This window comes from Loxodonta africana, chromosome 13, assembly GCF_030014295.1.
Source record: "Loxodonta africana isolate mLoxAfr1 chromosome 13, mLoxAfr1.hap2, whole genome shotgun sequence".
Lineage (NCBI taxonomy): Eukaryota > Metazoa > Chordata > Mammalia > Proboscidea > Elephantidae > Loxodonta > Loxodonta africana.
The window spans coordinates 31,088,731-31,103,994 of NC_087354.1; the positions used below are offsets into that span (position 1 = coordinate 31,088,731).

The 15,264-nt window shown below is 41.6% G+C and overlaps 1 protein-coding gene across 5 annotated transcripts in view; it reads right to left on the reverse strand.

The window, feature by feature from the left end:
• The window catches only part of CRTC3 (CREB regulated transcription coactivator 3), a 103,378-nt gene that overhangs the window by 39,482 nt on the left and 48,632 nt on the right, over positions 1 to 15,264 (reverse strand). For all 5 annotated transcript variants that reach the window (XM_064267166.1, XM_064267165.1, XM_064267167.1 and 2 more), the window contains exon 3: positions 8,576 to 8,695. In XM_064267166.1, coding sequence (XP_064123236.1) covers positions 8,576 to 8,695 — 120 coding nt within the window. The remainder of the gene's footprint in view (positions 1 to 8,575; positions 8,696 to 15,264) is intronic.

Genomic DNA, 15,264 nt, shown 5'->3' on the forward strand with positions numbered 1-15,264 from the left:
CTAGCTGACTGGGTTCCACAAAAACATACTGTATTTTCCTGTCTCCCTGCCTTTGTTAATGCCATTTTCCTTCCCTGGAGGTTTTGTTCCCCCCCTCCACCTACGTGGAGCATGGCTTACTTCAAGGCCCAGCTCATCTCCTTATCACCCTCCCTCAAATCAACTGCATTCTTTTTTGCTTCGTCTTTACCAATCAGCTGAAAAAAAAATCTGGCAATTACCAATAATACTTTTGATCCAAAACCTTAATTTCTTAAGGGATGAATAATAAGATACAAGATATACATTAGGACATCAGAAATTTGAAAAATGGGTATCAAAGCACCTACTGTGCGCCAAGCTCATGCTGAGTAGGTTCACATTCTCATTTAATCCTAACAATTCTGGGAGGTAGATGGTACCATTTTCATTTTTACAGCTGAAGAAACTGAAGCTTAATTCTAGAAGAAGAGCTGAGAAATCCAAGATCAGACAGCTCGGGCAGCAAAGCAGGAGTCAGACCCACAGCTCACTGACTGCAATGACTGTTAAGTATCCACTATACTGCCTCTGAGGAACCAGCGAAGGAATGCCAAGTGCACTAGAAAATATAAGCTACGTATCTGAGAGTTTTCTGGGAAGGAGGACGGAGGCTATAAAAGAAGGCATCATCTGCTTGGGCTCAGGAGGAAACGGGAGCTGTGGTGGAGCGGGGTCCTCTCACCCAGGCCTGGGCTGGGCTCTCAGATGAACACAAAACCTGGAACCTGTAAAACGTGGGTACTAACGACTTCTTAACGATTTAGTGTAAAACGTTTCCTTTGTCAGGAGAAGCATTAAGATGACAAATTTAATTTCTATTTATTAATTTTCTTTACCACGTTTAATTTTATTTCTTAGTCCAAACCTGTGTCAATACAATAAAATAGAAATATTCTCAAAAGACAGATATTTCTTAAACATTAACTCTTAGACGAAATGTATGTGAAATACAGATTAGGATACACCACACAGTAGGAGACGGAAGAGGAAAAGATGATAAAGAAAAAAGAAGAACCTCTGAGAGCTGAAGAGTAGCAGTATTTCCATTGGCAAAGACACTAAGGAGGAGGCTTTGAGCCTTGCCACCTGCGATTATCTACCTTTCTCTTTTCTGTGAGGCCTGAAGAACCTCCATCCAGAAAAGTTTCATTCCGTGAAGCAGCAGTTTACTACTTTTCTCAGCACACTGCCATCTTTTCATAAACGTCCTTAAGTCCAATTATATAGGGCTGGTAAAATAAATTAGAACGCAGTGGTGTAAAATGAACAATGATCAGATATTTTAATGCTGAGGTATAAGCTAGCATTTTAACCTTTCTGATGTATATTAATCATATGAAAATGTAATAAATTTCTGCAAATTTTAATATGATTAGGCTGGGGCATCAAACATGAAAAGATGTGACCTCTGAGCTCTACATAAGGTCACCGTGAGTGGGAGCGGACTAAACAGCAACTAATAACAACATCTAATTTAATGGCTATTTTAAAACCCAAGAACAACAGGCAACAAGAGAACCATGATTGTTTTAAGGTTACTGTTAAACTCAACAGAAGAAAAATCTTGGATTTTTTGTTGTTCTTTTGAAGACTTCAGACAACTTCATTTGGGTAGCTTTAATTACTTCTTAACACTAATATGTTCTAAAGAACCACCTAAAGAGCAGGGAACACCTTTATTTGTAAACTTGGTTTTACCAATTTCATTCAACAGGCATTTTTGGAGTGCCTGCCGGGTGGCATCCTACAAACATAAAAGAAGTCCACGCTACAGGGTTTCTAGCAAGCCAGGCCAGATCCTCTTCCGTTAACTCCTTTAGTCAGTTTGAAGCCCTGGTGGCACAGTGTTTAAGAGCTTGGCTGCTAACCAAAAGGTCAGCAGTTCAAACCCACCAGCCACTCCTTGGAAACCCTATGTGGTGGTTCTGCTATGTTCTATAACGTTGCTATGAATCGGAATTGACTCAATGGCAATCGGTTTTAGTCAGTTAAGCTTAGGTTTTTGCTCAAGGAACATTCCCACGCTAGAACAGAAGAGAGAATGATAAAGATAAATGAAGTGGTTGCTGCAACAATAGAAATAAAAATTAAAGTTTAAAAAATACACCTCTCCTCCTAACCTTGTGCACTCCCTTTCAGGCGCCTTTGCTAGCTCTTTCTCCTTTCCCTTCAAATCCTGTGGCCTCATAGCCTCTCAGCCCTCAGCTGCTCATTGCAGAGAGGTGATTCTCAAAGGGACAGGAGAGAGAAGAGACGCAGAATCACCGGGGACCAGGAAGACAGGGTACAGGGCAGGAGGACAGACTCTGTCATGGACACTTTGGGAAGGTTCCCCAGGGCACTTTAAGCCCCAGTGTGATCTTGAAGGTTGAGAACCCCTGACCTCCATGCTCTCATTGAGCAACTTTACCCATGCCTATGGCTCCAACTACCACCCACAGTCCAGTAACTCACAAATCCATACCTCCAGCTCCCAACAGTTCTTATGCCAGTCCACATTTCCAACAACCTACTCCACTTACCAAGTAATATCCCCCAAACCAAACCAAACCCACTGCCATCAAGTTGATTCCAACTCACAGAGCCCTATAGGACAGAGCAGAACTGCCCCATAGGATTTCCAAGGCTGCAATCTTTACAGAAGCAGACTGCCACATCTTTCTCCACAGAGCAGCTAGTTGAGTTCCAATGGCCAACCTTTTTGGTTAGCAGCTGAATGATTAACCATTGTGCCACCAGGGCTCCTTAAATAATACTCCAAACAGACCCCAAATGAAACCCACTGCCATCAAGTCCATTCCAACTCATAGCAACCCTATAGGACAGAGTAGAACTGCTACATAGAGTTCCAAAGAGCACCTGATGGATTTGAACTGCCAACCTTTGGGTTAGCAGCCATAGCCTACAGACACCTAAAATTCCACCTAAAATCCAAGTAAGTACACATACTACCTGGCCACCTGCTCATCTTCTTGGAGGCCACATGACACCATGCACCTCAGCACTCAAGTTAGAAATCTCAGTCATCCCATGTTGGCCCCTTTCTTCCCAGCCCCCTGCAGTTCTGCAGAAGAAAATCCTTCTCTTCTCCTCATGCTCCTGGCTCAGTCCATTGACAAGGAGGCTCCTATTCCTTCTCAACTCGGGAAGTATTAGAGGATACAGTTCTCACTCACTCTTCCCCTAGAGGAAGGGGAGTACCTCTTCTGTTGATAAGAGAGGCCATCTGTTGGCCTATTTACCAGTGGGTGGGGTTACTGAGCCATAGAAGCTAAAAACAAGTTCCACCCTGCCTCCTTCTGTGCTGCCTGATTTGTAGCTGGGTGAGCAGCACTGGGGTTCTTCTTTTGGCTTCCTGTACCCATGTGGTAAGCGCACCTGGGGCAGGGCTCAGGAACTGCCTTCTAGAGGCAGTCTAGACATGGCCATTTTCTCTCCTACTGTTTGGAACTCCGTGTTCTGCCAGGGACAGAGTTTGCAGGGCACAGGGCAGGCCTGTGACCTTCCATTGTTGGCAGGCAAGTGGACTCTGAATCCACCTACCAAGACAAGTTACGAGATCAGATTTAATATATAAAACTGGTCACAATTTGGTCCGTTTCTAATTTCTCAGCTACATCTTAACCGTCAAGTCTACTTTCTCCTGTTCCTTTACCTCCAACTATGTCCTGCTAGAATACATCTTAAAGTCAAATTTTAAGGGAGGTGGGATCTTTCTGAATCCTTGCATAGATGAGGACATCTTGTTTGCCTCAGCACACAAGTGGCAAATAGGTTGCATGTTGTATGTTGAAGTCATAATATTTTTCCTTTGAAACTCCCAAGATCAGTATTTCCTAGTCCTTCAAGGTGGTAATGGATGTTAGGTAAAAATTTGGCTTTGTGATCAAATAAGTTTTGGAAACCCTGGGTTGTGGATAAGAAGTTGTTGTTGTTGTTGTTTACCTCCAGGACATCTCAGAGCCCCAGTATATACTGTGAAGCTCCAAGAAGGGGACAGAAACTGCAGTGCTTCTCAAATTTAATAGGCCATGGGATCATTTTCAGCAAAGCATTTCAAGGAAACAGTATCCTGTAAACCAATATCCTAAAATTTTCATTTCATTGTGATACAAAAGATCAAAGCAAGGCATGTTTCAATAGCTTTGGAGGGTCTTAAAGGATCTCTTCCTAACTGGTCACCTTAGTTTCCTAGATGCAGTATTCCCAAACCTTGTTGGGAATACAAATTGGAAATTTTCTATACTTCTTTTTCTCTTTCTAAAACCACATCTCTTTTAGAGGAAGATTCCTCTATGATTCCTCACTGGGTCCCCTTCTTTTTCAATGTCTTACCCACAGGTCTTGGAAAATACTGCATTTGCTGTAAATTTATGCTAATAGTTCAGAAATTCAACAAGATGATGTTTGGGATACAACATATTTTCTGCCCTCCAGGAGTGAGAAGGGCCACAGAAGACAAAGGCAGTTGTAGAAGGGAGCGTTGTTTCTTCTAGCACAAGAGCTTCTTCTCTGAGTTCTTAACCTCAGGCCACAAGCCAGGAACAAGCCCTGGCAGTGCCTCTCCTCTGCCTGGAGTGGGGGACCAGGCCAGGGCCTAGCTGAGGCACTGCCTTGGTCTTTGCATGTGGCCGCCACCCACACCAAGAGCAAAGCTCACGTACCAGCCTTCTCTGCAGTCATGGCCGCCTACCGCAAAAGGCGTTGCCCTGTGCCAGAGCTCTGCTTGTAGTGGCTGCCCACTCTGGGAGGAAGCCGGAATATTTGTTCAACAATGTTCATTTTATTTGAGCTCACCACACCACAGGACTGAACCCTTGTCTATGACAGTTTTCCCAAGACTAACACCCAAGCCAAGAAATAGCTGGAATAAGAGGATTCTGAATACCACTTTTCCTTTTTTGCTCTAACAAAGATTCAAATCAGTTTTAATACTTTCAAATAATGGAACTTCATTAAGAGGGTAACAGATGAGTATGAAAGGCAAGAATTTAAAGCTAAGTGTTTCACCACCAACAGAATGCAGGCTGCAAAAGGAAAGATGGAATCACAGCCCTCTTCCAAGTTCTCCTAAATATATTAATACCTTTAATATAAAATCATCCCACTTTTATATTTTGCACTAGCTCATGGCCCCTCGGTTCCTCAAAAGAGATTTTAGCTAACAAACTTGCTGCTTCATGAACAGACTAGCTTAAGAACTTTCTTTGCATTGGCAGATGTCCAGGTCCTAGAGCCCCAATTAGGAGCTTAGGAGGAGACCAGAGAGATATCTCATGATCAGCAAATCACACTCATACTTTCTGATGAACAACTTTAGCTATATATTAATTGGGTTTCTGCTTCTCCTCCCCTTCTGAACTGATCTGTTTTGCTGTTGCTCTCACAAGCTGACCCTATGTAGGGTCAATTATACCCTATGATATTGTTAGGGACTGAATTGTGTCCCCAAGAAATATGTTGTAAATACTAACCCCTGTACCTGTGGATGTAATCCCATTTGGAGAATAGGGTTTTCTTTGTTATGTTAACTAGGCCATCAGTATAGGGTGTGTTTTAAGCCAGATCACTTTTGAGATATAAAAGAGCAGGTTAGGCACAGAAACAAGCAAGCACAAATGGGGTGGAAGAGAGATATCACATGGACATCTCCAAGGAATGCCAAGAAGAACCCTAGAGAAGCTGAGACAAGGATTTTCCCCCAGAACAGAGAAAACCTTCCTCTAGAGCCAGCTCCCTGAATTCAGACTTCTAACCTCCTAAACCATGAGAAAATAAATTTTTGTTCTTTAAAGCCACCCACTTGTGGTATTTCTGTTATAGCAGCACTAGATAACTAAGACAGATATATCACCTGAAAAGAGATAAGAGTCTACTGAACATGCGACGTAGACTCTCCCTCTGTGACATGCTGCTTCCTCTGCCTGGAACATTCCCTCCCTAACGTTTTACTCTCTATACAGCACTACGGCCATGGGAAATGTCTCCCCTAACTTTTTAACCTGTTTGCTGTCTGTCATCTCCCACAGGACTGTAAAATTCCAAGAAGGCAAAGACTATGTCTGTCTTATTCACCACTGAGTAGCTGGCACAGAAAACGGACTCAAAAATATCTCTTAAATACAGAATTTCAAATTCTCATGGAATCCAGACCTTCTGGAGCTATTGAGGCTAGATGAACCCTTGAAACTATTACCCTGAGGAAATCTTTAAACTTTGAGCTGAAACTATTCCCTGAAGTCATCTTTGAACCAAATAATAGTTTAGCCTAATTAGAAAAGCATGTCTGCATTAAGCATTATATTCTTTTAAAGATAATGTTTATATGTGATCAAAATGACAACAGCAACTCGAAAGGCCAGATGAGAAGTTTAGGGTGGCAGTGAGTTTGTGTTAATGATGGTAAATTAGTTTGGAAAAGGTTGTCGACAAAGATGACACAACTTGAAGAATGTAATCAATGTCACTGAATTATACATGTGGAAATTGTTGACGTGGTGTATGTTTTGTTGTGTATATTCTCACACACACAAAATAATAATAAAGAAAAAAAATCTGTTGAATAAATGAACAAGTTATTGCCTTACTTCTTACTTATCTTTCAAGAGTAAGTAGATTTTGCTCCAAGAAGCCATCTCTGATATCCCCACCAAGACGGGTTCAGGCTGCCCCGTCCATGAGCTTACACAGCCACATCCCACTGTGCTGTGACCACTCGTTTGCTGAGCTGCCGCCTCCACTAGACTATAAGCAACTCGAGGGCAGGGACTATACGATGTTCACTGGTGTATCTACAGTGTCTAAAACAAATTCTTTTCCAACAAACTTTGTCCTCTTTTCTTCAATTCCCTCCTTTTCTAAACTGTATTCCTTTGGTTAATAAAGCCATGTGTATATATATGCATTTAGACTATATTAGAATATATTACATATAACACGTAACATCATATTTATAAACAGAGCATCTCAGGAGAAAGAAGGAATTAGAAAAAAGACAAATTGTTAAATAAAGCAAAGAAACACTTTAAGTCTTCTGCTGGAAAATTCCAAGCAATGCAGACAATGGTTTGATGTACTTCTCCACCCCACAGTTTCCCTTTTCCTTTTGCATCCGTGTAAAAATTATCACACATTCCAGTAAGGACTTCTCAAAATCACTTATCATCTTCACCTTCCCTGATAATGGCCACATAATTAATATACAAAACTGAAGTTAGGGTAGCTCTGTGGGAGGTTGGGGGAGAAGAGAGGGGAGAAATAAACATTCCCTGAGGTCACCATCTCTGCCTCCAAAGAGAAGATTATAAAATATAAGATGCTTTAGGGCAAGAAAATTAGTGATTTTCTTTGTGCTCCCATTCTCCGTCCCCTCACACAGGGTCTCCCCTTCTCCAGTCCCCGACACAGGGTGCCCCCCTCTAGCCCCTCACAGGGGGGTCTCTCTTTGCACATGGTCTGAATCACCACTGACTGAACATGTGTGGGGTGGGGAAGGAGGATAGGTTTGAGAGTCAGCATGACCTGGGCTGAATCTGGGCTCCTCCATCCTTAGCATTGGAATTTTGGGCAAGTTAGTCTGACGCTCAGTTTCCTCAATGGAAAATGGGGCTTAAAAAACTAAACTCAGTGCATGCTGAGGACTAAATGGCATGAATGACCCAGCACAGAGCCTGGCATGGGTAGGTGCTTAGAAACATGAGTATCCTCCCCCATTTCCTGGTTTCTGGGCTTCTGAAGCCAACTCTAACCTCACTGCCAGGAATTCAGATCTCTGCATCAAGACTCACCCTGCCTTTCTTCTTCCTCTACTCCTGTGTCTTGGCACTGGGAAGAGTGAAGCGAGAGCACAGGACCTGCTGGTCCACTTCTTGTATGTCCTCTCCCGCAAATTCCAGCTCAGTTCTGCAGCCCCAAAGCCCTCGGCTCAATGCTGGTCAGGCAGAAGCCCCTACCCCCTAGTAAGTCCTGGGTAAATAAAACTGGGATATGAATTCACAACCTCCTTTTCTTTATTTCTACTTAACAGTATAGAGTTCAGTGTGAGTGAACATCACTGTATAAGAATTTTCCTAAATATCAAGGTCATGTTTCAGTTACCATGCATTTGAGTTTGAATAGAATAGTATGTGAAATTTCTTCTGTAAGTTCTAACAGCAGATCAAGAGAAATACAAATAAATCAAATATCTGTATCTGTCGTAGTTAGATAGTTTAATCTCCCTAAGCTGATTCAAGGTCAGGTTTAACGCTGACTTGGCTGATTTCTGAAGACAATGCCAAGAACGCCATGCAATGGGCTGCATTACATGTCGTTTACGTTCAGTTATTTCATTAAACCCAACTTCATCGATGCTTTCATAAACACCTACAATGATCCTTCCAAATTTTGGCTGCAGAGATGTTTCTAGTTTCCACCTCATTTACTTTTATTGCTTCCTATTCATCAGATAAAATGAAGATTTTGAGGCCAAAGGGGAATTCCAGAGAAGGGAAGTCCTGAAAAGCTTTCAAACATTTCAAAACGAACTCTCCTCTCAGACTGGGAAAAAGGATATCTGTCGTCCCGGCTTGTCCCCAGACCTTCGATGAAGGGGGTGGAAGCGGTTCCTGCTGTGCCTCTCCACCAGCCCGTGATGTCGGGTTCCCCGAACATTATCAGCTTGATGAAATGACGGCTGCAGAGAGAAAGGAAGAAGAGTTGGCCTGGGACCATTCACCATCTTGGAAATTGCCACCCACTCTCAAGAACAATTGATAATAACTAATGAAAAGGCTGATTATATAATTCTACTATTATGTATGAGCTCGTCTTGCGTTGGGGTAAAGAAACTAATGTTGAGCATGGAGCTAGTTCTATACAATCACAGAATTTAGTGTGTTAAAAACAGTTTTAAGAATGCTATCATAAATGGTGTCGAAATGAGGAGATGGGGAATCAGGGGACTATGGATTCATATACCACGCCCCAGAAGCTAGGAAGTGCGTTTGGAATGCAAAAGACAGAAAGAAACTGACAAGGCATGGGACACATACAGACGGCAGACTATTTGCTCTGCACACTGTCTTTTTAAATTTTTTGATTGAATTGACAGTATTTAAAAAGTCAGATTTGAGGCTTCTAATGAAAAATCAGAACACCTTGGCCATAGTCGCCCCACATTTCCACACAGCAACAACAGGCTGAAGCTGAGAGTGTTAGTATCTCTAAATAGGAGGTCCACTCTCATGTTTTTAATCCTTACACCTGGACCACTTCATGGACTCATGAAGTGAGACGTGAGTTTGCAACCTTCGACTTAAGGAAAAAAGGAGAAAAAGGAATAATACCTACAAGTGGAAAATATGCAACTCATTATCCTTAAAACAGCACAAATGAAAGTATGAACAGATTCTGGATAAATTTATGGTCAATAAATCCAAAATTCTTTGTTAAGAGACGCTTAGGGTATATTCTTAACATTTTTTAGATAGGCATCATATAAAAGGCAACATTTTTGGTTGTCAAAGACCAAATCCTAGGCTGAGCCATTAAGTGTCACATGAGGGGCCCATGTGGATGCAACATATGCAATAGATGTGTTTGTGAAATATATGAAAACAGATTTTTTGTTTGTTTAGATAAATTGAATCATATAGAAGATAGCTAGCTTACTATGAAAGGAATCCTATGATGGAATATGTTTTTATAGGGGAAATTCCTTTAGCTTAGAACTGAACCCTAATTTTTCTTTGTTAAATATACAGATTTTCACATACTGCATTTATGAATTACTCATGTTTCTCCTGAATGGACTGATAAAAAAAAATGTCTAGGCTAATTTCGCTTAATGATCCCAATCTATTTAACAATTCAAATGTATTAACTCCTAAAAAAGTAGTTCTCTGTGAGGAACAAACTCCTGGGCCTGAAAGAAAAATATTCATTGTTATAGGTAAGCTGGATGTTGATCTCAGATAATATAGCATACTATTCTAGGCATACAACAAATTGAAATACCTTTGTTAATCTAGAAGATGCATCCCTGCAACATATTTTATTATCAGAAACCTATCTACTATCCAAAACAGAAATAAGAGACAGATGGCTTCATTCCAGGATAATAGAAAACGGAGGAATCTCTGTTAATATAATTATATATTCACTGCCAAAAAAAAACTCAGTTGCTGTCGAGTTGACTTCGACTCATGGCAACCCCAACTCATGGTAACGCCAACGCGTGGTGCCTCCGTGTGTGCCCCATGAGTAGGACTGTGTTCCATTAGGTTTTCAATGACTGAGTTTTTGGAAGTAGATTGCCAGGCCTTTCTTCTGAGGCACCTCTGAGTGGACCTGAACCTTCAACCTTTCGGTGAGCAGCTGAGCATATTAACTGTTTGCAACACCCACATTCACTACAGTAGAGTTAAAGGTACTTGAAAACATGAAATTTTCATCCAGTCTTACAGCACAGCTAATGCCAAACTGGGATCACAGAGGCCAGTCTACAGGGGTGGGGCTGAGGGTCTTTAGAAGGAATTCCAAAAAGCAGAAAACCCTTGAAATGTCTTTTAGGCCTCCAATTATACATATGTTGAGTCCTTACACTTCCCTCCTTTGCATTAACCCCTGCTGGCCAATGATCCTATATTACCACTTGTACTATGTTTTTTAGGGGATAGTCTCTGTTTAAATATGATATTTTCTTCTCCTCCTCACTATGGCCCAACCTCAACTCTCTGTCCCCGTTACATGTCATCTTAATCCAAACTATATTTAGCTATTACCTTCTCAGTTCACATGGGTCTGTCTTGCTTATCAAATGAAATTAGAACAGTTGCTCAATTCAGAAGCTGGGTTTTGAAAGAAGTTTAAGAGCAAAGAGGCCTGTCAAACACTATGGTACTTAATTCTTGACTTAAGTCTCTGGGTCCCAAAAAGTACTGGTGGCAAATGGACACATGATTCTCCTGTTCCCACCAATTCAAATCTCTTACGTGCTAAGAGCTAAAATTCTGTTATTTAAAAATGTATTTATTAAGTTAGCTTTAAAACTTAAAAAGAAATAAAACTCTGCCACCCAGAAGACCAAGTGCATCATTTTTTTTTCTTCAAGTTTTATCCATATGTAGTTTTTACATGGTTGTACCCCAAGTACATATATTTTTGTGATCTATTCTCCGTACTTAACATTCCTTCTAAACAATTTTCTATATGCTACATAATCCTCATATTTATCAATTCAGTAAGTATACATATTTTATTTCCAATGTTCATAAGGCCGCCATTCCATGTTGAATTTCAAAGAACATATGACTTGGAGTCAGAGTCACAGTTCAAGCCCAGGATCCTCCACTTATTAACAAGTTACTTCATCTTCCTGGGGCTCGATTTCTTTATCTGTGAAGTGGAAATGATGATGATGACAATGTTCTCATAGGCTTGGTGAAAAAATGAAATTGGATTACGTACATGAAAGCTGCCCTGTCCCAGGGATATCTGAGTCTTAAAAGGAGGATGTGTGTGCAGGTCTGCACTTGCAGAGTCCTTTGCGGCCAGAACGAACAGCATCATTGTTAGGGGCTTCCCCAGACTCTGAGCCTCCGGAAGCCTCCCGCAAGGGACCAAGATCTCAGTTTGGCACCCATATGCTGGCCATGCCACCTCAACTCTGAAAACTACAGCCTTTCAGATAAACGACTCAAAGAATGTTGGCTGGGCCATGTGATTTGCTTTGTCCAATGGCTTATGAGCAGACATGATGAACATCTTGTCCTAGCAGGAACTCACATTATTTTGCTTCTGCCATGAGAATAATATGTCCCAAAGAGGGAATGCTCCTTCAGCCTAGGTCACAGAAGGAGAAGATAAATGGAGGAGAGCCACTGCAGATACCCTGAGGCCACCAATATACGAGTAAAAACTAGATGCTTGCTGAAAGTCTCAGAGCTTTTGGATTGGTTCTGACTGCAGCAAAGCTGACTAATATAGTAGTGATGGTAGAGAGAGAATGCATTAACACGGAGAATTCCATTTTTTTCTTGAAGAGCAGCAAGGAGGCATAAAATTAAAAGAAACTACAAATTGGCACCTACAAATTTTGAGGAGGGCCTCAAACTTAGGTAGGCTCTGTGAGGCACCACTCTAGTTTCAGAAAAGCATGGGACCCAGACACCAAATGGAGAAAGGAGGGCTTCTGTGCCTCCATATACCAAAGCTCCTCCCCATAGATGTCTGGACCCAGTGCTGGATTAGCCATGGGTAGACTATGCACAGGCTCAGGATACCAGTCAGGCAGGCGCAACACAAGTGAGGAAAACTATTTGAAGGAATTTCCAATGAGGTTCAAAGCATTCATTTTGGGAAATATCAGAATTTAGGTGGGTTTCCTTACCTTTACTTTCCTTCATTTTTTGTAGCTTTGTAGTTTTGATTCTGAAATACATATGGCAATGGAGACCTACAATCTCTTCAGGGCCTGGGGCCTGTATAGGTCTTAATGTGGCGCCTGGGCACTGGAAAGCAGACAGGATATGCTGCACTGGGAATATGGGACTATTAGTGGCTCAGTGAGGTAACACAGAGATGCCAGTGTCAACAGCCTGGGAGTGAGGTTTAACATGAGAAGGCTCAAAGAGCAACAGTAGTGAAGGGGCGGGCTACCAAAATCTGTTTCACTTGTAACTTAATTGTAAGGCTCACTAACTAGTAACCCAAGGCAGGGCAAAAGTGGGTTCTGGGCACCTTTTACTAATAGCTATGACATAAATCATCAAATGTGAGGGATAGTGAAGTGAAAATGGAGCACATTCCAAACGCCAAGGTTCCATGGCTGTCAACAATGAAGGGCAATGAGGCAAGGGTGAGAGAGCTGGGGGTGATGCTCCATTGGCAAGTAGACAGCTACAGCTATTATTTAGTTCCTGTGGTTGGGCTTGGGGAGGAGGGATATGTGGATACGTGGTTCAAGGTACTCCTGGGAATTGGATATCCACTTGCAGAGAGCCCCAGTCATAGGTTCCCCTTACTCTGCAGGCTTGCAGGCTCCTGACTGTTTCTGAAAGTGTCTCTATGTGGATGGCAAATTGGCCCAGGTTTGCAGGTACTGAGTGACTAATAGGGTGGGGATAACATGACAAATGATGATGGCAGAACTCTTTCTGAGATGAAGCAGGACATGGTGATCTTCCAAAAGAAGCAGAGCTGTGGATTTCCAGGAAGAAATGTAGAGCTAATGGTAGACAGAGCCATACTCTCCGAGTGCCCTGCAGGGGTGGAGATCTCAGGTAGGCATCTTTATGTGTGGGTACCCAACTGCTGCCCTTGTCACGTCATCTTTGACAGCTGCAGCCTGGGATAAATGGCTGAAAACCTGCAGATGGAAATGTTACCTTTCCTAGGAGCAAAATTACTTCCTCTAATCTAGGCACCATTGATCTATCGATGTGGCCTATATTTGCATTAACTCTTTTAATAGGTATACCACACTGCTGGCATATCATCAAGCCTGTGGTTAATTAAAAGCCCCAGATCTTTCTCACATGACTAGTAAACCACAAGCAGGTTCCTACTAAGCCTAAGCTTAGTCACGAAGTGAGCTGAAGTCTGAAAGCTGGACAGCTGTCTGTTGTCACCTGGAGAAGATTATCATCATCAAAGGCATACATGCTACACTATATTCTTTATGTGTGAACAACCAAGCCACGCTCTTCTTCTGCAGCAAAATAGAGAAATAAATTCTAGTTTAGGGTTGTGTTTCTATACAGAGTTATTAAACGCAGGAGAAATATAATTTTCAAATACCTCCAAGTGAAATATGGATTTCTAAATACTAATAGAATGACCAAACACATCCTTGCATGTAAGGAGTCCTACTGAGTTTTTTAAAAATATATGAGAACTTTGTGGAAGACCAGGATTAAGCATTAAGTGGTTCCTTTATACAGTCTTGATCCAGAACACCTTTTGCTGCTGCTTCCATAACTTCAGCATCTTTACAAAGGGATGCCCAATCAACATTCTCAAACAACAGAAGTAATTCTACATAGCTTTCAATAGCATCATTTGTAGACATTATAATCACTAGAGATCAAAGGAATAAAACGATGATGAGACTCCTGGAAGAACAACAAATACTTTTATGGAATACTACTGTCAATCCTGGAAATATGTACCGGCAGGAAGCTTTCAGAAGCATTACAATGGAACTGCACTAGCATATGATGTCACTATTATTTTATGACATGAGAACAATGTGTTAGTCTGAACCAGAAGTCATTTATGTGGCAACTTTGACCATCTCAGTGGCAAATAAGAAAAGCCTCTAAACAGTAAAAATAGAACCCCAGAAGAATGCACTTAGAAGGGGGGCCCCTCAAGCTACCAGTTACACTTAACCTAAGCCTAATAAAATGAGCCATTTCATTTTCCAGCCCGCAGTAGGTGAGAATAAAGTGGGAAGGGCAAAGGAAGGAAAGCCGGAGGGCACTGCTGGCTTGTCAGAGTGAGGTACGCAAATAAAGTAAGAACTGTTGATCAAAACAGGACCCAGGGATCCTTCTATAGATGAGAAACCGAGATCCAGAGAGGTTAAGTGACTTCTCAAAGTCACACAGTTAGTTTGTAAGAGCCTCGAAGCTTGAATTCAGGATTCTGAGCCTCGTTCAGCATTCTCTTCACGTTGCCGTTTTGCCTCTTTTGCTAAATAAAACAACAACAATAAAAAGTTGTCACTGGGTTATCACTGACTTATGGGGACCCCAGTGGTTAAGAGCTACAGCTGCTAACCAAAAGGTTGGTAGCTTGAATCCACCAGATGCTCCACATGGAAACCCTATGGGGCATTTCCACTCTGTCCTATGGGGTCGCTATGAGTCACAGTCAACTCGACAGCAATGGATGCATATCAGAATAGAACTGTGCTCTATAGAGCTTTCAATCACTGATTTTTCAGAAGCAGATTGCCAGGCCTTTCTTCCGAGGTGCCTCTAGGTGGACTTGAATTGCCAACCTTTCAGTTAGTTGCTAAGCACGTTAACTGTCTGTACTACTTTTGCTAAGTAACTTATGTAAAATCAATTATTTTTGTGATTTTAGGTGGGTTTTTAATGACATATACAGAAGAAAGCAAAAAAAGATTTTACTAAGATATTTTCCAGATAGAATTGTATTGTATTATTCCAAGTCTACTGAAGATCTAAGATACAGTTAAAGGGCAATAGCCCTGCTAAGATATCTGACCACATTGTAATGTATAAACAGCATACC